Raw genomic sequence first — 23,326 nt, 5'->3', positions numbered from 1 at the left:
GCCTCAGGTTTATGTTTCATGTTGTACAAAATGTACACACTCAAAAACTTCAAGAGTTACTTTTTTACAAAACGACATAACTGCTCTCACTAAAGTATATTTTTCCTGGATCCTAATTCCTGTAATATGTGTGATGAGCCGAATGCTACCAAACCAAGTTTTGCTTCCTTATTTATGACATGTAGACTGACATTTTATTTTGTTTGTAACATGCTGTGTGAACATAACATGCAGTATAATAGTATAATATGTAGTATAATAGTGCAGTTCAGATTAAAATTTTTCTGACCACTTGAATGATTTGAATGAATGATTTCTCTCCCATGTTGGCTTAAAAATTGAGTGCGTTCCTGACCGTGAAAAACAATTTCCGAGGCAAAGAATTCATTTGTGAAAAGTGAGTGAGATTTGGTTTGAAAGCATTATAAAGAGAAAAAGAAAAAGCATTATAACATAGGTTCATGTTGCTGTTTTTTTTTTTAACCTTGTGATGAGTGTGTAAACTGTTGTGTTGTGTCCAGGTGCCCAGTGTGGATCACTGGGACACATGGGGTCCTTACGGAGAATGCAGCCGGAGCTGTGGCAGCGGAGTGACCATGAGAACCAGACGCTGTGTCACCCTCAGGTACGTCTACTGCCTGGATCTAACTATCACGACTGCACCAGAGACGGTTTAGAACCGAGACGCCCCGACTCAATGTCATTTCCATGCGTGAAGCGCATGGCGCAGGTGCGTTTAGGACCATGTCCAAATCCACTTTTGCTAGTTTGACGGCTGAAAAAAAGGGTCCACGCGCCAGGCACATGGTTCTAAAGGGTTGTACTTAGTGTCCTCATTAATCAGAGCTGTGTTTTGGGCGTAACGTGCAATAAACCAATCAGAGATCATCTCCCATTCCCTTTAAAAGCCAGGCGCGTTTGTAGCTTGGCGCATTGCTGTTATGATGCCGGATTTGCACCGTAATATTTTTATTTGTAATCTTTTGAATGTTTGTGTGCTTCTGTGTGTCCCTGTGTGTGTAACAAGCATAGTGTGCGCAAGCTGTGCATAAGCCTAGGAGCATTTTACTAATTTGCTGTTAAAATAACAATGAAATGCTACGCTGTTGACTTTTGACCAGTTTTTTGTTGGTCAATGGCGCAATCAGTTTCCGCTGCCTCAAGATATACGCCAAGAATGCACCTGAACACACCTCCCTGTAAGACCAGCACGCCCATGGACGCAAAGATGGGCACAGGTGCATTTGCTATTTAAACGGGAAATTGACAACTGCGTCGGTCTTAAACTAGCAAAGACACTTGCGTCGGGCTTTGCGCTGCGCCGGGTGCGAGATAGGGCCCTCTGTGTCACGTGGGTTTCTCCACTGCCACGCCTCTTTAGGCGTCTGTCCGTGTGTATTGAGTCCGACGGGAGAAGCGAACATGAACACAGATTATGACCGATCCTTTCGCCCCATAGTCATTCCGCACATCATATCCCATTCCTCGCAAGCCACACATTTTAAGAACATTCTGACTCTGAAATGGCATTTTTTTCTGACGGACATATCAGGAGAAAATTAACTTTGTTTGAGACCTGTTTCTGTCTCGGGACCAAACTCTGGCGAGATCTGGCAACACAGAGAAGCTAACGTCAACTAACATTTGTGAACGCCCTAACAAAACTAATGTTAGCAAAAGAACATATTAATAAATGATACAAATATAACTTTTGATCCATCCACACAACGTTCACTACACTTTCAAACAAGGCCACGCCCATTTAGGAGACAGGAAGTGTGTACTGTTTCAACAAGCCTGTATAAACACATGCACTCGCACTCAGCCTCTCTTGGACAAACTCTGCTCATTGTGAGGCCCTGAATACACACAGGTTTGTGTTCTCCCCCTGTGTGAATAAAGCTAATTGTGAGGTTCATGGGCACAGCTTGTATCTCGATTGTAAAAGAATGCCTTGAAGTCACGAGGACGTAGGCTTGTCTTACATCCAAAACAGACAGCAGGGAGCGGCCCTTTAACATTAAAAGGACTTCTCTTTCCTGGGTGTTGGCTACTGGAGAGGATCGGATGGAAAGTGAACATTTCTGTCTCTGCAGTTTTGTCTGACAAGTGGTTTAAAAAAAAAAAAAAAAAAAAAAAAAGTTCATCAGTTGGCTTTGCTGCATGTGTTTTTCATTTCTTTAAAGATGGTTTTGTCCATTTATAGGTTGTTTTGTAGCATATGACTGAACGGGACACAGTGTTGTGTTGTTGCCAGCTTCCATTGTAAATGTTGTGTTCCTAGCTCCTGTGGCTGGATTCCAGCTGGCGTGTTGCCTCATGTAACCCACAAAGTGATCCCGATTCATGAGGTGGGAAGTGGTGCGTTCAAGACCCTGTCAAAGTATGAAGTATTAGGAGAAAAATCGAACTGAACCCTTAGAGATGGGAGGTTGTGTATTACATGAGCCTGTATAAAAGGATCTAAAATAAAAATCCATAACAGCTATAGCATTCATTCTGTTTGCAGCAGAAAGCTAAGGGTTCTGTCTTTCGCGTCATTCCTTCGTACACTCTTGATGATGTCATGACGCCACGTGTCGTCCGCTGACACAATTCTATTGCAGATCAAACTATCAAAACGCCATTACACTCACACACCAGAAAATGTTAAGAAATATATTGTTCATATCACAATACTTTTATTAATTATTATGGTTTCTGACTTACATAACCTTTTAGCTTAGGTTGTACTGGTTTTAGGGATGTGAAGCATTTAAAGATACGTGACATCACAATAAGCAAAAATACCAATGTAGGCACTGGCGGACCATATCTGTTGCACTCGTTCTGCAGAAAAATGCCCAATGTGACTGATGTATTATTACACATGACGTTCTTAGATTATTATGATGGATGCATAAGTAAGTAAGCAGCATTTTACTGTTCTAGCTGGGTGAGTTGTTGCATGTCATTCATCATGTTTGCTATTACAGTCTCTCTGGCCGTAAAACACTCTGCAGAATGTAGGTGTGTCTCACTTATTGAGCAATAACTCTCAGGGTATTCATAAAAAAGGACAAGTTTAATTATTTTTGCCCACCAGGCAGAATATGTCCATTTAGGAGCTGTTTCTTTAACATGTCCAAACTGTTTTCTGATTCCCCTTGGTGGATGTTTAGTTGCATTTATGGAAAGAAAAAAACTGTAGTTCTGTCCTGATAGATCTATGGGGATGTTTTCCATTGATCTGCCTGAGATGCTGCTTTTCAACATGTCCATCCATGCAGTCAGTCAGTGAGTCAGACAGTCTGTTTCCCCTCTTTAGCTGAATGATGAATAACAGGGAAGAAGTCCTGCCCACTGCTACCTAGTTGGATGAACTCCGTCAGTAGTGGAAGAAGTATTCAGATCTTTTACTTAAGTAAAAGTACTAATACCACACTGTAAAAACTACTCTGTTACAAGTAAAAATTATGTATGTAAGTATCATCAGGAAAATTCACTTAAAGTAAAAAAAAGTAATCGTACTCAATGCAGAAAAATCCTCACATTTTAGAAACTGTAAATGATCCAAACCGTTTTGTATTTAATCAGCTAATCATTTCAGATGGACTTGTAGGCCGTTATATTGTTGGGTAGTTTAATTTATAGTAAAGCATTATATTTTATAAACTACATGTGTTTTGGGTGCAAAAATCTTACTTTGTAAAGTAACTAGTAACTAAAACTGTCAGATGAATGTAGTGGAGTAAAAAGTACAATATTTCTCTCTGAGATGTAGCGGAGTAGAAGTAGAAAGTGGCATGGAAAGAAAAGACTCAAGTAAAGGACAAGTTCTTCAACATTTGTACTTGAGAACATTACTTGAGTAAATGTACTTAGTTACATTCCACCACTGAACTCTGTCATATCTTGTCTGCCAGAATCACACCTTTAAATACTATGATTAGACTGCTGTTGACTCATTGGGTGCTTTTACAGGAACTCCCTTTTGCTCCACATTCATTTGAGCAGAAAATGACCTGTAGCTCATGAACTATAATCTATTTTAATTTCCTGTGGTCAATAATTGAGCTTTTCTGTCATGTATCATTTTAAATTGAAAGCAAATGTTTGTTTTTCCTCTCGCAGGTGAAAAGTTGATAGCTGCATGTTGTCACTGAGTGTTTGGACATGTTTAAGTTTCAGTTTTGGCGTGCTGACAGGAGCGTGTCTTGTTTTTTAGAGCTTAAGGGCAGGTACTTTTGGAGGTGCCTTAATCACGAGTTATCAGCATGGCAGGAAGGGAGGGTGGCGAAACGGCCTGCTGGCTCATGGCTCAGCGATGTGTGGGCAGATGTTTGTGTGGGTTTTGGGCTCAACAGTGAAGTTGCTGAGAGCTCGTTTTTTTTATATTACAGGCACAGACTAAAGAGGAATGGCACTTAATGTAAGAGCTGGAACTTGTTATTTAGACAGTCTGAGCTGTATTTGCATATGTGCGCTGCTGTCTCACCTAGTCATTAACTGTTTCTGTGTCACAATCATGACCCATAACGTTTTAATTAAAGTATAGTCAGAACAGATGCAAAAGTGGATTTTTACAGCACTGATAAAGGCTAATGAAAACACATATTTGTTGCTAAAAGGTGCATTCCCCCCAATTTTATAGTTTACCCTTCATGAGGAGTACGACTCAGCATGTGAAAATCGTTGCATAATCTTTCCAAAATCTGAAAAAAATGTCATCAACGTTGTCTCAGTTAAGGCTTGAGACTTCATCAGAAAAAACAAGTCTGAGTTACAAACTGGAGGTGTTGGGGTATAGGAGGCAGAATGAAAGTGCTATCCTGTTGCATTATGGGAAATGTAGGATCCAGTGTTTTTATTTTTTTATTTTATTTATCTACTAAAAGTCTCTGCTTCGCTTTTGACCATCCTCTTATTAATATGTCTCTAACAGTTTCCCCAACTTTAACCAAAGAACCACTGGAATAGTCCTTTAAAACGGAGTATATTAAGGTCCCATGACATGCTGCTTTTTGGATGCTTTATCTGAAGTCTCTTTTATATAGACCTTAGTGGTCCCCTAATACTGTATCTGAAGTCTCTTTTATATAGACCTTAGTGGTCCCCTAATACTGTATCTGAAGTCTCTTTTATATAGACCTTAGTGGTCCCCTAATACTGTATCTGAAGTCTCTTTTATATAGACCTTAGTGGTCCCCTAATACTGTATCTGAAGTCTCTTTTATATAGACCTGAGTGGTCCCCTAATACTGTATCTGAAGTCTCTTTTATATAGACCTTAGTGGTCCCCTAATACTGTATCTGAAGTCTCTTTTATATAGACCTTAGTGGTCCCCTAATACTGTATCTGAAGTCTCTTTTATATAGACCTTAGTGGTCCCCTAATACTGTATCTGAAGTCTCTTTTATATAGACCTGAGTGGTCCCCTAATACTGTATCTGAAGTCTCTTTTATATAGACCTTAGTGGTCCCCTAATACTGTATCTGAAGTCTCTTTTATATAGACCTTAGTGGTCTCCTAATACTGTATCTGAAGTCTCTTTTATATAGACCTTAGTGGTCCCCTAATACTGTATCTGAAGTCTCTTTTATATAGACCTTAGTGGTCCCCTAATACTGTATCTGAAGTCTCTTTTATATAGACCTTAGTGGTCTCCTAATACTGTATCTGAAGTCTCTTTTATATAGACCTTAGTGGTCTCCTAATACTGTATCTGAAGTATCTTTTATATAGGCCTTAGTGGTCCCCTAATACTGTATCTGAAGTCTCTTTTATATAGACCTTAGAAGTGTCTTTCCCAAAATTCAGCCGTGGTGCAGAATTACAGCCACTAGAGCCAGTCCCACAATGAGCTTTCCTTAGTATGATGACTATAGCCCTGATATCTCTCTCTCTCTCATGGGTGGGCCAAATTCTCTGGGCGGGCAAAGCAGAGAAAGGGGAGGTAACCTTGCTCCTTATGACCTCATAAGGAGCAAGATTCCAGATCGGCCCATCTGAGCTTTCATTTTCTCAAAGGCAGAGCAGGATACCCAGGGCTCGGTTTACACCTATCACCATTTCTAGCCACTGGGGGACTAGACAGGCTTGGCGAACTCATATTAATGTTAAAAAAACCTCATAAAGTGAAATTTTCATGGGACCTTTATTATCCTATAAGGCTTTTGTTACTCGGCTCCTGCAGCTTCACAAAGATGAAGCAGATAAGACATCACAGATTCCTTTTCTTCCCGGTTCAGCGAGGGGAAATTACTTCATCCCTGATCATTTGGAAAATTCGTACTCAACATCAGGTCACGCATCAGGGTTAATCTATAAAAAGCATCATCCAGTAATGTCACATATTGTTGCTTCATTTTCTACATACAGGACTGATGGAGGACACAACTGTGTTGGACCAGACAAGTCTTACCGCACCTGCAACATCCAGGTGAACAAACACATCTGAAACAAATTCAGTTTCATGTATCATAAAATATTGAGTGTTTTACTTAATCAACTAAACCATATATATACAGTACAGGCCAAAAGTTTGGACACACCTTTTCATTCAATGTGTTTCTTTATTTTCATGACTATTTACATTGTAGATTCTCACTGAAGGCATCAAAACTATGAATGAACACATATGGAATTATGTACTTAACAAAAAAGTGTGAAATAACTGAAAACATGTCTTATATTTTAGATTCCCCAAAGTAGCCACCCTTTGCTTTTTTTGATAACTCTGCAAACCCTTGGTGTTCTCTCAATGAGCTTCATGAGGTAGTCACCTGAAATGGTTTTACCTTCACAGGTGTGCCTTGTCAGGGTTAATTAGTGGATTTTTTCCCCTTATTAATAAAAAAGCAAAGGGTGGCTACTTTGAAGAATCTAAAATATAAGACTTGTTTTCAGTTATTTCACACTTTTTTTGTTAAGTACATAATTCCATATGTGTTCATTCATAGTTTTGATGCCTTCAGTGAGAATCTACAATGTAAATAGTCATGAAAATAAAAAGGAAACGCATTTGAATGAGAAGGTGTGTCCAAACTTTTGGCCTGTACTATATATATATATTCTTTGACTAAATATTTGTGCTTAATTGTCCTCTGACACATGTCCGCTGCCTCCCATTGCTCCACTCAGGACTGTCCCGAGGGATCCAAGGATTTCCGTGAAGAGCAGTGTGCCCAGTTTGATGGCACTAACTTCCAGGGGAAACTCTACAAGTGGCTCCCATATTATGGAGGTGAGAAGCAACATAACAGTAGTAGCTTTTGGATTTGCAAGAGCATATATTGGGCTTCAAAAGCCTGCTATAAACATACATAATACAAAGGTCCACAACTGTGTAACATTGATGAATTGAGGTCAGAATGGGACATTATTACCTTTATTCTAAAATAAGCCTTGTGTCCCTGACAGCTGAGAACCCCTGTGAGCTGAACTGCATGCCAAGAGGAGAGAACTTTTTCTATCGCCACCGCAGCTCTGTGGTCGACGGTACTCCCTGTCACCCTGGAAGGAGGGATGTTTGTGTGGAGGGAGTCTGCAAGGTAGGCCACACAGAAACAGACACACACACACACACACACACACACACACACACACACACACACACATGAGATTTAATGAAAGGGAGTACATCTCCAGGGGGCTCACGCGTAGGGTTGGGTACTGAAACCTGGTTCCACTTAATGTATCGACTGAAATATCCTCGGAGTTGCTGCAGGGGGGGGCCTCCAAATTATTGTTTGCTGGTTTAAAAAAAGATAAAAATATGTCTGAAAATATTCAGTATCATCAACATGAATCCAACATATTATTAGTAAAGATACAAACATTTTTTGGGAAAGGTAAGCTAAGGTAGCCATAAGGTAGCCATCTAAAGATACAGTTAAGCTTAAGGATTCACTGTGCAAACTTTTTAATCTTCAAACATGATAAATATATGATCCAGTGTATAAATACATGAACACAGTGCCAGTCAAAAGTTTGGACACGCTTTCCCATTCCCAAGTGAATGAGAAAGCGTGTCCAAACTTTTGACTGATACTGCCAACAATTTTTATTTTAAAAGCTTAATATTGTAGGCACCATACAAAAAGGTGTGTATAAAGTCATCTGTTCTCATGTAATTATCGCAGCAACCTTTTTCTCACGAAACACCTCCTCTATTTACCCTCTGACATCTTGTCCTAATCACCTCCTCTGTGGGGACACTCTGTTCTCCTGTCTTATCTCAACGTCTTTATCCTCTACTAGGTCTTTACTTTAGAAACCTTCACTTATTTAACCTCCACTTTCAGAGTTTCGTTGCGTGGTTGCGAGATTGCGACTTTCACAGAAACACTGTGTTCCCACAGGTCTACCCGTCTCTTAACGCCTTGTTAAACCAACTCTTATATTGGTTTGGTTTGGCCGCTGAAACCAGCAATTCTGTGACCGGAGGGTTTATGTAGTAAAGTTGACTTAGCACATTTTGTATGTGAAAATGTTATTTTTGTGTTGATAATCCATTACTGTGTTGAAAAAAAAAGACATTGTAATCGGGTGAACTTATTTTTTAAGATTATTTTTGGGGCTTTTCCGCCTTTATTTGACAGGAAAGCTAGGTAAAGAAAGGGGAGAGAGAGGGGGAAGACATGCAGGAAATCATCACAGGTCGGACTCTAACCCTGGACCTCTGCGTCGAGGCATAAACCTCTATGTTTATGTGCGCCTGCTCTACCCACTGATCCAACCCGGCCACTTTTGTTTTTTTTAATTAATTTTTTGGGCTTTTCCGCCTTTAATGGATAGGACAGCTAGGTGAGAAAGGGGAGAGAGAGAGAGAGGGGGAAGACATGCAGGAAATTGTCACAGGTCAGATTCAAACCCTGGACCTCTGCATCAAGGCATAAGCCTCTCAATATATGTGGGCCTGCTCTACCCACTGAGCCAACCCGGCCACAAATGGGTGAACTTTTGTATGTAATGGTGAATTATAGAAATACATTGCATTTCCCTACTGTGTATATTATCATTACAATACCTAAAAGGGTACTGCTGTTGTATTTTTAAAGACAAACATTTTCAGGCTATTACTGTAATTCAGTATATTCATGCAGACAGCACTTTTAGTAAGTATTTCTCAAAATGTTTACATTGCTAGGATTGAAAAGTGCCTTTAGGTCATCACTGCACACTAAAACTCTCCAATACAACTCTGTTATCTTTATTTATACATCTTTTATTTTTTTTCAACATACTTATTTACTTATCACAACACAAATCACAGTAATTAACACCACAGTGAAAAAAATACACTAAGCTCTACATACAAACAGATTACCATACATATAAAACCGCAATCACACATCACAGAAAATCAAAAAAATCTATGTCTACTGCTTGGATTCATTCGTTTGTTCGAAGTAAGAGAGGATGTTTTTTCCAGACTCTTAAGAATTTTTGCCCAGAGCCCCTTGTAGAGAATCTACGTTTTTCAAGCTTGAGATGTGCCGTAACACTTTCTATCCACTCAGAGTGTGATTGCGGTTTGACAGATTTCCAGTGGGTGAGAGCCAGCTCTGTTGTCTTTGACTGTAGAAGATTGAAAGACAAATTCAATCCTTAACAAACACAACACACATAAAAACTGTTCTGTACAAACTGCAGCAGACAACATGAATGACACTGACAAAAAGGCCAATATCAGACCCATATCTCTACACAACTCTGTCACCAATCAACTTTTTTTGCACGTGAAATATTTCCCTACTTTTTCCTCCCTCAGCGTCTGGGCTGTGACAACGTGTTGGAGTCTGCGCAGCAGGAAGACCCCTGCCTGCAGTGTGGGGGGAACGGACAGTCCTGCTACCAAGTCAAGAACAGCTTCTCTGTACGCGGCCTTCCAACTGGTACGCTGCACATTTGTTTGCCTTGGGAACACAATTACAGATGTTTTCTTCATTGTCACATCAGCGAATTAATTCCCTCTCGCTGAGGTACCAGGAAGCTCTGTGAGAAGCGTCGTAGATGTAGATGTCTTAAGTCTGAGTTTGCAGCATTTTGTAGTTTTTATGTGTGAAAGGAGTTCTGTTTCATTTTCATCTCAGGCTACAACCAGATGTTCATCATCCCTGTTGGAGCAACCACTATCAGCATCAGAGAAACAGTGGCCACACGCAACTACCTTGGTGAGTTAGTTTTTTTAGAAAACAAACTATTAAAGGATCAGCAGGACCACACAGAATCAGCGGAAGCAGAATTCCACAGACTTCATCGCAGATTTTCTGCAAATTTTCCACCGATTCAGTAGATTTTCGGCAGATTTTAAACAAATAAAAAAAAAAATCAGAATGTTAACACATCTCCAAACCCAAGCAGCAAAACAGTCAGTCCACTAAATTCCGCAGATTTTCATTCTGGATCAGTGCTGAAAACTATAAAAAAAAAAAAAATCCCCATAATAGTTTACTCCGTATTCATTCCATAGTATGTTTGATTGTATTCTGGACATACAATGACTGTAACCTCTGTGCACGGCCAGCTATCAAGAACCTGCGTGGTGAGTACTACCTCAATGGCCACTGGGTAATTGAGTTTTCCAGGGCGACACCCATTGCTGGAACTGTGCTGTACTACCAGCGAGGAGCGGAGGGGGACAACGTCCCAGAAACCATCATCGGCCGCGGCCCCACCACCGAGCCCCTTGTTGTTGAGGTAAGATTGAACATACACTGAGACAGCGTTGGTCTTTCAAACTTTACTTCAAATATTTAACTCCAAATCTGTCCTTAAAGCATATATATTCAATATGTTTCATAATAACAAAGGATCAAATGACCTTGTAAAAAGAACTGTGCAGTTCCCCTCAGCTCTACAGAGCTTTATACCCATTTTTTGGGTTCCCTCTCCGTGTTTAAATAGCATACCTGTAGTTTCTGCCCACAGCAGGCAGCTGTTGTCAGCAAAAGAAGTTTTAAAAACCACCGTACGCTACCTGCACAGCACCAAGCAGAATGCAGACAAAGTCAGCACCTAGCTGTGAACATAGTGGAGCATTTAGCAGCTAAAGAGCCAGATAGTCCTGTAAGGTTTACAAGTTAATGCATTTACTAAAAATAGATTACAATGTTTATACAATCGATTATTAAAATATTTGTGTTTACACAGATATTATTTACATACATGGGTGTGGCAGTAGCTCATTCAGTAGGGAGTTGGATTGGGAACTGGAGGGTTGCCGGTTCAAGTCCCCGTACGGACCAAAGATGGTGGTGAACTGGTACCTGGAGAGGTGCCAGTTCACCTCCTGGGCACTACCAATGTGCTCGTGAGCAAGGCACTGAACCCCCAACTGCTCGGGGCGCCTTTCCATGGGCACCTCCCTCATTCTGACATCTCTCCATTAGTGCATGTATAGGTACTGAGCATGTGTGCAGTAGTTTAGGCCTGTGTGTCATAACAACAGAGTGAAAAACCTTTCACCTTACGGGATTAATAAAGTATACATTATATATGCGCATGTTTAATTCTATTACATCAGCAGTCTCCGGAATCTACTTCTGTGGTTTTCCTCACATTTACCACAGTGAGTGAGAAACCGGGAAGTGTTGTGGAGCTGATGAAGTGTGGAGAACAGTAAAGTCCTGCTTAAGAAAGTTATCCGTCTCCATCCAGCTGTTTCTTCACATTAAAAGTGATCCAACCACCACATATTGAACACTCACGTTACATTTCCCCCAGGAGTCAGTGGAGAGCAGGCAACAAGCAAATAAAAATCCAAACGACACATCCTTTTTTGTGCACATAAAGGTGTTTTAGGTTATTTTATTGCAATATAGTTATTAGATCATAAGTTATCCTGTTGACAAGTAAGGAATTTGAGACGCATTTTTGAAACATTTGCAAAACATTAAAATTTAACCTCTAAGGACCATGAATATACACAGCACACTTCAGGGAAAACTGACCGTAAAATAGCAGTTAAGAGTAATTTTTCATGGCATTAATGGATGTAGAGGAAAGGTAGTCTCTCATTGCCAGACCTATCTCCACAGCGCTGCGGAGGAAAGGTCAAGGAATCAGAAAATCTGTAAGGATGTGTACTCCAAGGACCAGGAATCTGGCCTTTGGACCAGAGTCTTGGACGGACTAGCAAAAGAATATGAGTGAATGAGCTCAATCTTTGCAAATGGAGTTTAATCTTTATGTCCAACCTGTCCTCTCAGCTGATCAGCCAGGAGCCCAACCAAGGAGTGGAGTATGAATTTTATCTTCCCAATGGACGCTCCAGAGAGGGCTACTACTGGAGCTTTGGATCCTGGTCTTCCTGCAGCAGAGAGTGCGGATCAGGTCAGAGTCTCAGAAAAACACAGACAATAATTTAAATCACGCATGAATGCAGACCAATACAGTATTTCTCATCCTGGTACTTGGAAAATGATACAAGTCAGTTGTCCTTCTCCTCCTTCCATTAGGCTACCAGTCTCGTTTGGTCTTCTGCACCATTGATAACGAGGCCTACCCCGACTATCTCTGTGCATCTCTGCCCAGGCCACTGACAAACCGGACATGCAACCCCCATGCTTGCCCACAGATCCGCAGGTAAATTACACTAAAATTTCACTGGTAAAAATGTGACATTTCAGTAGACTTTGGCAGAATTTTATAAGATCAACAACATCCAGAGGTAATTTTTGTTCCATTGTAAGTGTTACTTTTTTGTTTGTGCTCATAAAAGTGCAAAAACTAAGTTTTGATCATGACTGTCTGAAAGGATGGCGTACCTGTATCCACCACAGTTGTGGAGATCCTCTGAAAGACCCAGGGCCTATTTGTTCAGGTAACCCGGGGTCTGTGGTCGTAGTCTTAGAGTTTTCGTTTTAGTTGACTGCAAACACAGGGGGAGATCTAAATCATTTTCTGTGATTTCCTGAGCATGCACAGTCGACTTTAGTAACTTATTAGCCATCCTATCGTTCACGTTGACACCTGGAAACAAAAAAATCTTAATGTCAATTTTATTTGTATAGCATCTTTCATTACACGTAAACCTAAAGTGCTTTACAATAAAAGCAGCATACACATAATAGTGTTAATAGAAATAGGAATACACAACAAGACAATCAAGAAAAGCAAACAAGACATACAAGTGTGATTATACAAATTCACACACACACTAGGGCTGGACGATGTGGAGAAAATCAAATATCACGATACTTTTGACCAATTACCTCGATATCGATCCCGCAACGATATCGTAGGGTTGACTATCGGTGCTTTCACAAAATATTTACACAATGAGATTTTTGATAAATAATCATCAGTAATGTGGATATAATGACAAAGTGGGTAAAGGCAAATAATCGAACAGCTACAACAGTCTGGTTCGTTCAGAAAAGTACATCACTTTACTGTAATGCAGCCTTTAAAACCAGGAAAAGACAACACTTATGTCATATTACGATATCCAAAATCTAAGACGATATCTAGTGTTATATCACAATATCAATATAATATCGATATATTGCCCAGCTCTAACACTCACACACTCTCTCTCTCTCTCTCTCTCTCTCTCTCTCTCTTGTTTCTGTTGCGGTCTCACACAAATTGTTTCCTGTTTATGTGACACCAGCGAACACATACGTGTTTTTAAGGAAACACACGGAGAAAATAGAAAGTGTTTATAATTATGTTTCTGTTGTTGAAGTCGTTTAAATCCCGCTGGGGTCTTAACTGATAAAGTAGATCTTTTCATAGTCTGATGAGTGGTGGAGTGTAAGCATATTTGTTCCAATACTGTGCTTAAATATCATTTTCTGATACTTTCTACTCCTCCACAATTCAGAGGCAACTATTGTACTTTCTACTGCACTACATTTATTTGATGACTTAAGTTGCTTTAATAATTCATTTCAGATTAATAATACAAAATATCACCAGAAAAGAAATGATGTATTATTGTAGATTGTGCTCAAACCTCACATGTACTTATAAGTAAAGACACACACATACACACACACACACACACACACACACACACACACACACACACACACACACACACACACACACACACACACACACACACACACACACACACACACACACAGACACTGTAATTAAATAAATGCCTGAGAAAACAAAAAGGTTTTGAGTTTGCTTTTGAATGTGGACACAGTTGTGACGGACCTTAAGCGAAGTGCCAAAAATGAATTCAAAAGTAGGTCATACATTTGGATTAAAATGTCCATCTGATAACTCTCCCCCTTAAGATGTGTTTGACTCTGTAGCATCTGTGTTTAGTGCTAAGCCTGTTCCTCCATGCGGGGTGAGAACGAAGGCAACAGTCCAGCTCAGAGATCTCCTTTCAAACTTTTAATGATCCTCATTTGTCTTGGACACACTTAACGGCGCTCTCCATGGAGACCGAGCGGTGATTTAACTCCAGGTTTCCATCAAAGCCCCCCCCCACCGTCTTTCTTTAACCTCCCAACCTGTGGCCCCTGTGCCCAATCCCTGAGCTGGGCTGCTGCCTGATTGCTTTAGCAAACTGTAAAACTCTCTGTCCCTGTGCATTAGACGCAGCTGCTGTGTTGTGAGGTGTGCGTTAAAAGGTTATAGATCGTCATGCAGGGGGGTGTTGGGGATTGTGTACATCTGAATGGCAGTGGGTGTGGTAGTAAATAGCCGGGGCTTCAGTCAGTGACTCTGTGGTATTTCCTGCTTCTTTTCTTTGATGCTGCTGCTGCTCAGAAACCTGAGATGTTTATGAAGATCGCGGTGACGCTAACTGCTCCCTCATTATCCCTCAATTGAAAGATATAGACCAGAAACAGTTAAAACATCCTTGATTTTTACACATCTTCTTAAATTCACATTTCTTTAGGGTATTTGCATATAGTATAATTAACCCCCATGTGTTGCATATCAAAATGTTCAACAAACTCCGCTTTCTGTATAGTGACGCCCAAATTTGTCGAATGTGTAAAAATTTGGCCCCAAATCTGCGAAGATGATGTTCGCTTTTTCGGAATTCCTCAAATCCCATGAAACTTTACTTATGTCAATGAATTGTTTTGGTGCTTGAAATGCGTTAACCAAAGTCTTTGCTTCACAAAAGTAGTGCAGTATATTAATAAATGAGTAAATAAATGTATAATCAACATAAAATATTGATATCGCTTTTTGAGTAGAAGCATCCTCAGAGGGTTAATGTTCACGTCTCTGACTTGTATATGTGTGTTAAAGCTGGGGCAGAGATAAAATGTGAGCTTGCCGGTCATAGTTTTTTTTTGTTTTTAGACGTGCTTTTCAGTCTTTGTAATTAATGCTTCCCAATAATCAGTGTCTGTTCACACTAACCAGGAGGTGAAGAATACGTTCTGTGCTTCAGCTGAGGGAGACTGGTGGCTGGCTTCTCCAAAACAATGTGTTGTTTTTAACATAATCATGTCTGTTAGATTAGGAGGCTGTTTAGTAGCTCGGTTAAAACAATGCATCCTTTTATACGCTTGCATTTCATTAGAATGGTTTCATTCCAAACCACTGATATGACTCTGAACTAAAAACTGGTTATTGAAGGCAAATATTCAATTACTGCTGGGACTATAAGTCGATTTGTTGATGGACGGAAAAACACAGAAACACAAATGTGTCGTTTAAAGTCGTTCATTAAGAAAGAAATGCCAAAAATGATCCGGTTCCAGCTTCTTACGTTTTAGGAGTTGCTGCTTCTCTCTGTTTACTAGGGCTGGGCGATGTGGAGTAAATCAAATATCATGATAGTTTTGACCAAATACCTCGATAATCGATACCGCAATGATATTGTAGAGTTGACTATCGGTGCTTTCACAAAATATTTACACAATGAGATTTTTGATAAATAATCATCAGTAATGTGGATATAATGACTAAGGGGGTAAAGGCAAATAATAGAACAGTTACAACAGTCTGGTAGGTTCAGAAAAGTTCATCACTTTACTGTAATGCAGCCTTTAAAACCAGGAAAAGACAACACTTATGCCATATCATGATATTACGATATCCAAAATCTAAGACGATATCTAGTCACATATCACGATATCGATATAATATCGATATATTGCCCAGCTCTACTGTTCACTATGATTGAAAATGAAATGTCTGTAGGTTTTGCTCTGTTGGTCAGGCAAAACAAGCAAGAAATCTGTCAATTTGTCAAATTTTGATGGACATTTTCCCTTACTATTTGATATTACATAGGTGATTAATAAAACAAATAGAAAGTTATTATTTGCATATATTCACTACAGACTTTTACTTTAAATAGTAACTTCACACCAGGCTAAAATAAAACTTCTCTGATAAAAACAAAAATGAGCATCACTGCTGTGTGTGTCTGGCTGTATTCTCTGTTGTACCTGTAATCACACCAAACAGACATGTCATGGCATCCTGGTGTACACTTCTACATCACTGCAGCAAGGTGACACCTTAAACCACTTGATGTCAGTCAAAACCAGCTTTTCAAGGGCTGTTTCAAGTTACTCCTTCCCTTGCCCTAATTGGCTTTGTCGCTTTTCAGGCCACCATTGGAAATAAGAACTTGGTCTTAATGAATTGCTTGTAAAAATAAAGGTGAAAAAAAGCTCTTTAATGCTGCACTTTGCAAAGAATTAAATAAAAATGTCAAAAGTTCACATGTCACAGACTAGAAATACAAAGTGGGCCTGAGATGCTTAGATTTTCCCAGATTTTAAAATGGCCATCACTCCCCACATTGTATTGATGCTGTCCAGAAATATTTGCCTCTCTGAGAAAGTGGCAAATTAAATATTGTCTCTTGTCCCTTTGTCCTTTTGACAAGACAATTAAAAATTAAGTGTTGGCATGCAACTGTCTTCATTTTCTCGGCACTGCATTCCTACATCTCCTGACTTCTGTTTCCTGTCTCTCCTCTCCTCACGCTGGGTTTCCCCAGCTGGAAAACCGGCGAGTGGAACACCTGCTCCGTTACCTGTGGTGGAGGCTCTCAGGTGCGCAGCGTGCAGTGCGTCTCCCATGATGCCGCTGGGCCCCGCGTGGTGGAGGATGCCATTTGTGCCGCCAGCGCTGAGGCACCGCCCTCTCTGCAGACCTGCAACATGCAAAAGTGCGCAGAGTATCAAGTGACTAGATGGAGCGCGGTGAGTGAACCGGTGAAACTGATACTAATGAAAGCAAACAAACAATTTGGGCCAAAAACAAGATTTTTTTTTTAGATGAATTGCCTGTATTTATACTTAATACAATAATACTACATTCATTAACATATTTAGGTTAGCATGACTAGCTTGACCGTATCCAACTGAAGCGAACAATATCCCACCTGCTGCAAAATAAACAAATTATACGAAAAAAATGAACCTGCTAATAATATGGGTCATATGAGATTATATGATATATTTTTTTGCTTAAAAAAAGGATTGTAAAGATCTTATTAAACAGGTCAAAAAGCTTCTTCAAGCATACATATCCTTCACTTTAGCGCAAAAGAACTTATGAAACTTAAGAAAATATCTTAAACAGTGGTAAGAGTGTTTATTTTGTTTGTTTGTCTCATATTTATTTATGAAGAAGAACAGATGCTTAGCTCTGTGACTCAATAATCATCAATAAAGTAATGCCAAGATTACATGAGAAGCCCAAACTGAAGCTACAAAAGTCTGATACTGTAAGCCTAAAACACACACTAGATGCAACATATTTTAATAATGAGTGCATTGGATACAACTACAGACTCCTAAGGAACACAAGCTGTAGAGTTTTGTCTTTTTACATAATGTATGCTCTGTTTTTTTCTTTCTCTTCTTGCACTTAATTTAAATCATATCAAACAGCATCACTTTAAGGCCTCACCATTAAAGAGTGATGGGTGTTAGAGAATGTGTGCTGTTGTGTTCACAGTGCTCCGTGACCTGTGGTTCAGGTGAACAGACCCGGGAGGTCACCTGTGTTGGTTCAGCAGGAATGAGGCTGGAGGAAACGTCCTGTAGCGCTCTTCTCCGCCCGACTGCTGTCCGGCCCTGCGAGATGGCCGCCTGCCTGAGACAGATCAGCTGGCACGTCGGAGACTGGGGACTGGTGAGCGGGGATAGGGAACAGCAAGCAAAAACAATACAGGGACACTCACGTGCAGTTACTAGAGTTTTTCCGATACCGATACCAGTCTCCAATACTGCCTTAAAATGCTGGTATCGGTATCAGCAAGTATGCCAGTCCATGCACCGATTTGATACCACATCATTTTGCCCTGAAAAAAATCTACCTCAAAGCAGTTCATTTATTTTCATTATCTGTTATGACTGACTGTCTAATTAGATAATGAAAGAAAGTTCTATGGCATTCAGTCTCTGTAATCTCTGTATGTATTTGTTCATGTTTTACAACGGCTTTAATCTAAACCAGACCATACAACAATGATAGCAATCATATCACATCCATACAGGGTTAGTAGTATACAGCTGTTAAAGCATAATAATATATGTATATATATATATATTATTATTATTATTATTATTATTATTATTATTATTATTTCAACGCCCTAGTATCGGATTGGTACTCTGTATCGGCCGATATGCAAGTTCAGGTATCGGAATCGGAACATCTCTGGCAGTTATTGTGGCTGAATGTGAGGTCATCATTTCTGTCTCCCAGTTGGACAGTGTTCATTGGTTCTAATCTCTCTTGGTTTCCCTTCAGTGCTCTAAGAGCTGTGGCTCCGGCTCCAGAGAGCGGCAGGTGATCTGCTCAGACCGAGAGAGGAACCTGTACTCTGTGAGCCAATGTAGCGCCCACCCCAAACCCTCCACCATGGAGCGCTGCAACACCCAGTCCTGCTACAGCCCACAGGGTGAGTGCATGCCAGACCGGCTCCTAAACTAGGCGTCTTGCTCCTGCAACATGCATTGACTTTTTATTTATTTTTTATACTGTATTGCAAGATTGCACACATTGCTTATCAAATATAAGTAAGAAAAAATGGTGTATAAAGTAAAAGAAAAGTTAAGTAAAAGTAAAGTAAGATAAGGTTCAAAAGATTATGCTCCTATAGTATACAATGGATGGTACAAATGCTATTGTAATACAGTGTAAAAAATGTAATGAGACAAAATGTTAATTTTACTGCTTTTACGCAATGCGCTTCCTGCAGGTCTATCTAGAAAAATCCTAAAGTACACACAGGAATTCAGGCTTTATGTTTGTAAATGATTTCTGGAGTAAAGAATAAATGACTGAATCAACAAGAACCAGAAAATCCCAACACGTTATCAGAATTTCTCACTGTCAGCCCTCACCAACTTTATTAATAATAAAAAAAGTGCTCATAATTTAAACTGAAAAGCATTTCATTTTGACCAGAATACAAAAAGCCTTAAATGTCGATGTTAGTGATTTTGTTAGCATTGTCTTGTGTTTTGGAATTACATTTCAAATATTCAGGGAAGATTGACACAGAAATGGAATACATGCTGTAAATGCCACTTTTAACTGCACAGTAGTTCTTTGTTGGATTTGACACATATCCAAGAACATCTTCAAGGATAAGTGTTTATTTAGCCTTTAAATTGTCCAGATAAGCTTTTGCATCAAAGGTGTAGGACAAAATGTATCACGATAAATGTATTATTATTGGGATGTCTATATTATGTTATAAAATAACCCAATTGGAATTGCTGGTTTTGCCCATGTCATGAAATAAATACCTGTTATTTAGAAAAAAATAATAATCTATTTAAAAAGACAATTAGACAGATAAGGGATTCAATTTTTTATTTCAAATTTTTTTTTATCTGTAGTGTGTCAGGAAAACAGGATGTCACATTCTTTAATGACATTCTATAGAGCTTGAGGACCTGAGAAAAAGCCCTTCTGGAGGTCCAAAAACAAAAGGAAGAGCTGGCCGCAGTGAATGCTGGCCTGGTGGAGGAGAAGGGGAACATCTTGAAGGCTCTACAGTCAGAAAGAAGAATAAGGAACAACTTAGAGAAGGACAGGAAACTCAAGGAGTCAGAGAAAGATGAAGAGATCCGCCTTCTTAAGGAAAGTTTGACCAAAGAAAAAAATCTCATAGAGGCAGTCAAAAGCCACTGGAGTTCAGAGTTCAAACAGTTCAATGCATCCATTAAAGAGGAGAACAAGAGGATGAGACAGGCCTGGCAGGACGAGATCAATCTTGAAAAACAAGGATTTGATGATGCAAAACAAGCATTTGAAGATGACGAACACGGATTTGATTTTGAAAAAATGAGGATTTGATGTTTAAAAAGGAGGATTTGATGTCGAAAAAGGAGGATTTGATGTCGAAAAAGGAGGTGATCTCAAAAAAAGAGCAGAGAGATGGAGGATGGGTGGAACATCAAGGTGGCTCAAAATGAAGAAGAACTAGAGATCCTCAGAGGGCACAACACTGACCTCTGCCTCCAGGAACAAGAGAAGAAGAGCAGAGCGATGGAGGATGAGTGGCACATCAGGGTGGCTCAAAGAGAAGAAGAACTGGAGATCCTCAGAGGGCACAACACTGACCTCCAGGTTCTTCACGTCAGCCTCCAGGAGCTCGCCCAGAAAAGTGACAAGGAGAAGGCCAAGCTGAGAAGACAGGAAAAGAAGGCACAGAAGGAGGAACTTAAAAGACAGAAGAAAGAAAAGGAGGAGATGGAGAAAAGAGACAAGAAAGAGAGGAAGCAGGAAGCAAAGAGAGAGAAGAAAGAGAAAAAGGAAAATGAGAAGAGAGAGAAGGAGGAATTGAAAAGACTTAAAAAAGAAAAGGAGGTGGAAAAAAAGCACGAGAGGAGAGAGAAGTAAAATCCTTTCTTTCCTCCTCCCCCTTCTCGTCTCCTCTCCTATTCCCCCAGCCCCTTCCCCACCTACTACCCTCTACCACCAGACTTGTGTGAAGTCTTGTGTGAACTGGGCATTCTCTTCTCCATCTATCTCCCGTCCATCCTCTCTCCCTCCTCTTCTGAGGCCGCATGGCAGCTCAGTGATTGGGACTGCAGCCTCACAAAAAGGAGAAGCAAGCGTGGCCATACTCTGGCTGATCCAGTTTATTACCACTCTCCAAAGACTAGCAGGTTCCACTAAAGAAGAATATTGTTACTCTGGCTGATCCAGTTTATTACCACTCTCCAAAGACTAGCAGGTTCCACTAAAGAAGAATATTGTTACTCTGGCTGATCCAGTTTATTACCACTCTCCAAAGACTAGCAGGTTCCACTAAAGAAGAATATTGTTACTCTGGCTGATCCAGTTTATTACCACTCTCCAAAGACTAGCAGGTTCCACTAAAGAAGTGTAGGGTTACTCCGGGTGATCCGGTTTTCCTGACACAACAGAAAAATGATTGAAATAAAACAAACAACAAAATTGAAAGAAATTCCCTTATTTGTCTTTTAAAAATAGGATGTTTTTAAACTAACACAGTCATCTTGAAATCTCTACAGCAAAGGTTTTATATATTGACCTCTTTTTTTTCTGTAAACTGAAGCCGGTCTCTCATTTCCAACTTAACACTATATGAAGTGGTTCTGGAGTCTGAAGGCTTTACTGCAGCTGCTACCTTTCTTACAGCAGGGACATTCTGCTCTCCGTTAAATAAACTTTACACTTTGGAATAGTTCAGCTTGTCAATGAGAAGATATGTATTTTAGGAATTATGTATTTAACTGAAATCTTTTGTCAAGATAAATCTTTTTCAGTTTTAACTTTTGCTAAACAGCAGCTTTAAAAATGGTTTTAACATGTCAAAGTACCATACATTGGATCAAAAATAAAATGGCTTAATTTATTTAAAAAGATGACTATCAGTTTCTCTCAAAGAGACCACATAAATATCAGATAAGTCATACATTTTGCTAAATTGGAATTACAAGGATATATTATGAAGAATGTCAAAGTAAACATTCTTAATATTTGTAGGGAGTCAACCAACCTTTTTTTGTACAATATACAAACAGATGAAACCTGTGTTTGACCCATTCATCCATCACCTGTAGCAACACTAATATGTTGCAGATCATATACCTTCAAGTAGGGAAAAGACAATAGAGGAAAGATCCACACTATATGAATATATATTCACATTATATATACTCACTCCAGGTCTAACATTGGATATTCTTACCAAATCTGAAGTAAAATGTTCTAGCTCTTTTAAAAAAACACTGTAGTATAATATAATTCAACCACTCCGTCCACCTACATTGTATACTGAGCTAGGGATTGCTTACAAATCTATATAAATGTGTAAAGATTCCAACCAGTTGAAATAAAAAATGATTGAATTTTTAAAGGGCTTAGGGCGTAATCTACTTTTGATTTCACTTGTTTGACGTTACTATGTCTTCTTAGTTTATTTATGTGAAGAGATCTTTTTCTGTTGATTTAGTTTTTTTTTAATGTGGAATTAGAAATCACAGACACATCTGTTGTTATGCGCAGTTTTTTCAGGCCTTTGTCTGCAGCACCTTTCTCTTCAAAAAATGGCATTGCGGACCTAAAATTGTGAATCGTGAGTTGAGTGTATCGTTTCATCCCTATTGTTGTGTTTTCTTGTACGTCTTTGTGCAGTGGTTCCCAGCATCCAGGACACACGAGGACACGACACCACGCACACTGTTTTCCAGCCCTATGTGCCAGACCACGCAACAGGTTGGGCTGCTCTATCTCTAATTATATCTTTTTCCCTTTAACTCATCAGCACTATCCCTCTAATGCCTGAATAATTAATGAATACTCACTCTTACGCATTTCAGACCCAAATCTATCTGTATACAAGATATTAGCATTTCATAACTGCAACTTTTATGGTTCGTACCAAACTAAACAAACTGTAGGTGTTATTGCACCCTGATAATGGCTTCCCCTCAGTTCCCCTGCACCCCCCCTCCTCTCTGCTGATATAACTCCTGTCACTTTGTGCCCATCGCCCCCCCTTCCCCACCCAGCCCCGGTCCCAGCACTAATTATCCAGGCCTGATTGACATGTTTTCAGGGTTCCATTGGCATTGTTGGCCTGATTAAAATATTTCCGGGGCACTGAAGTGTGCGAGGGCTGGCTTGGGTGTTTTTTTTGGCATGTTCTGGCATTCTGCAGCACCGTCCCAGTGGTCAGGAATTTCAAGTTTGGGGTCTTGTGTGTGTTTGTTTTCTGTGAGATTGTTTATTCTGAATGCACTTCTTGTCCCAGTTCTGTTCCCTGCGTTATCTTTGTTTTCAAATGTTTTCTTTTCTTTGATTGATGATATGTATGCATGCGTATGTATATGTATGCATTGTAGCAGTTCTTTACCTTTTTGTGTTCTTTTGTGTTTCAGCTTCCTGTGAATTCTCACTGC

General features: G+C 39.7%; 1 protein-coding gene across 4 annotated transcripts in view; it reads left to right on the top strand.

Moving 5' to 3' along the window:
• The window catches only part of paplna (papilin a, proteoglycan-like sulfated glycoprotein), a 43,210-nt gene that overhangs the window by 7,280 nt on the left and 12,604 nt on the right, over nt 1–23,326 (top strand). For all 4 annotated transcript variants that reach the window (XM_028566486.1, XM_028566488.1, XM_028566487.1 and 1 more), the window contains 13 exons: nt 522–625; nt 6,363–6,423; nt 7,125–7,227; nt 7,404–7,534; nt 9,757–9,880; nt 10,079–10,159; nt 10,513–10,685; nt 12,197–12,320; nt 12,446–12,572; nt 16,930–17,134; nt 17,895–18,071; nt 18,693–18,843; nt 22,560–22,640. In XM_028566486.1, coding sequence (XP_028422287.1) covers nt 522–625; nt 6,363–6,423; nt 7,125–7,227; nt 7,404–7,534; nt 9,757–9,880; nt 10,079–10,159; nt 10,513–10,685; nt 12,197–12,320; nt 12,446–12,572; nt 16,930–17,134; nt 17,895–18,071; nt 18,693–18,843; nt 22,560–22,640 — 1,642 coding nt within the window. The remainder of the gene's footprint in view (nt 1–521; nt 626–6,362; nt 6,424–7,124; nt 7,228–7,403; nt 7,535–9,756; nt 9,881–10,078; nt 10,160–10,512; nt 10,686–12,196; nt 12,321–12,445; nt 12,573–16,929; nt 17,135–17,894; nt 18,072–18,692; nt 18,844–22,559; nt 22,641–23,326) is intronic.

The sequence above is a fragment of the Perca flavescens genome, chromosome 20, assembly GCF_004354835.1.
Source record: "Perca flavescens isolate YP-PL-M2 chromosome 20, PFLA_1.0, whole genome shotgun sequence".
In the NCBI taxonomy this organism is placed as follows: Eukaryota; Metazoa; Chordata; class Actinopteri; order Perciformes; family Percidae; genus Perca; species Perca flavescens.
The sequence above is the reverse complement of the archived record's forward strand: the minus strand, read 5'-3'. Positions and strand labels throughout refer to the sequence as shown.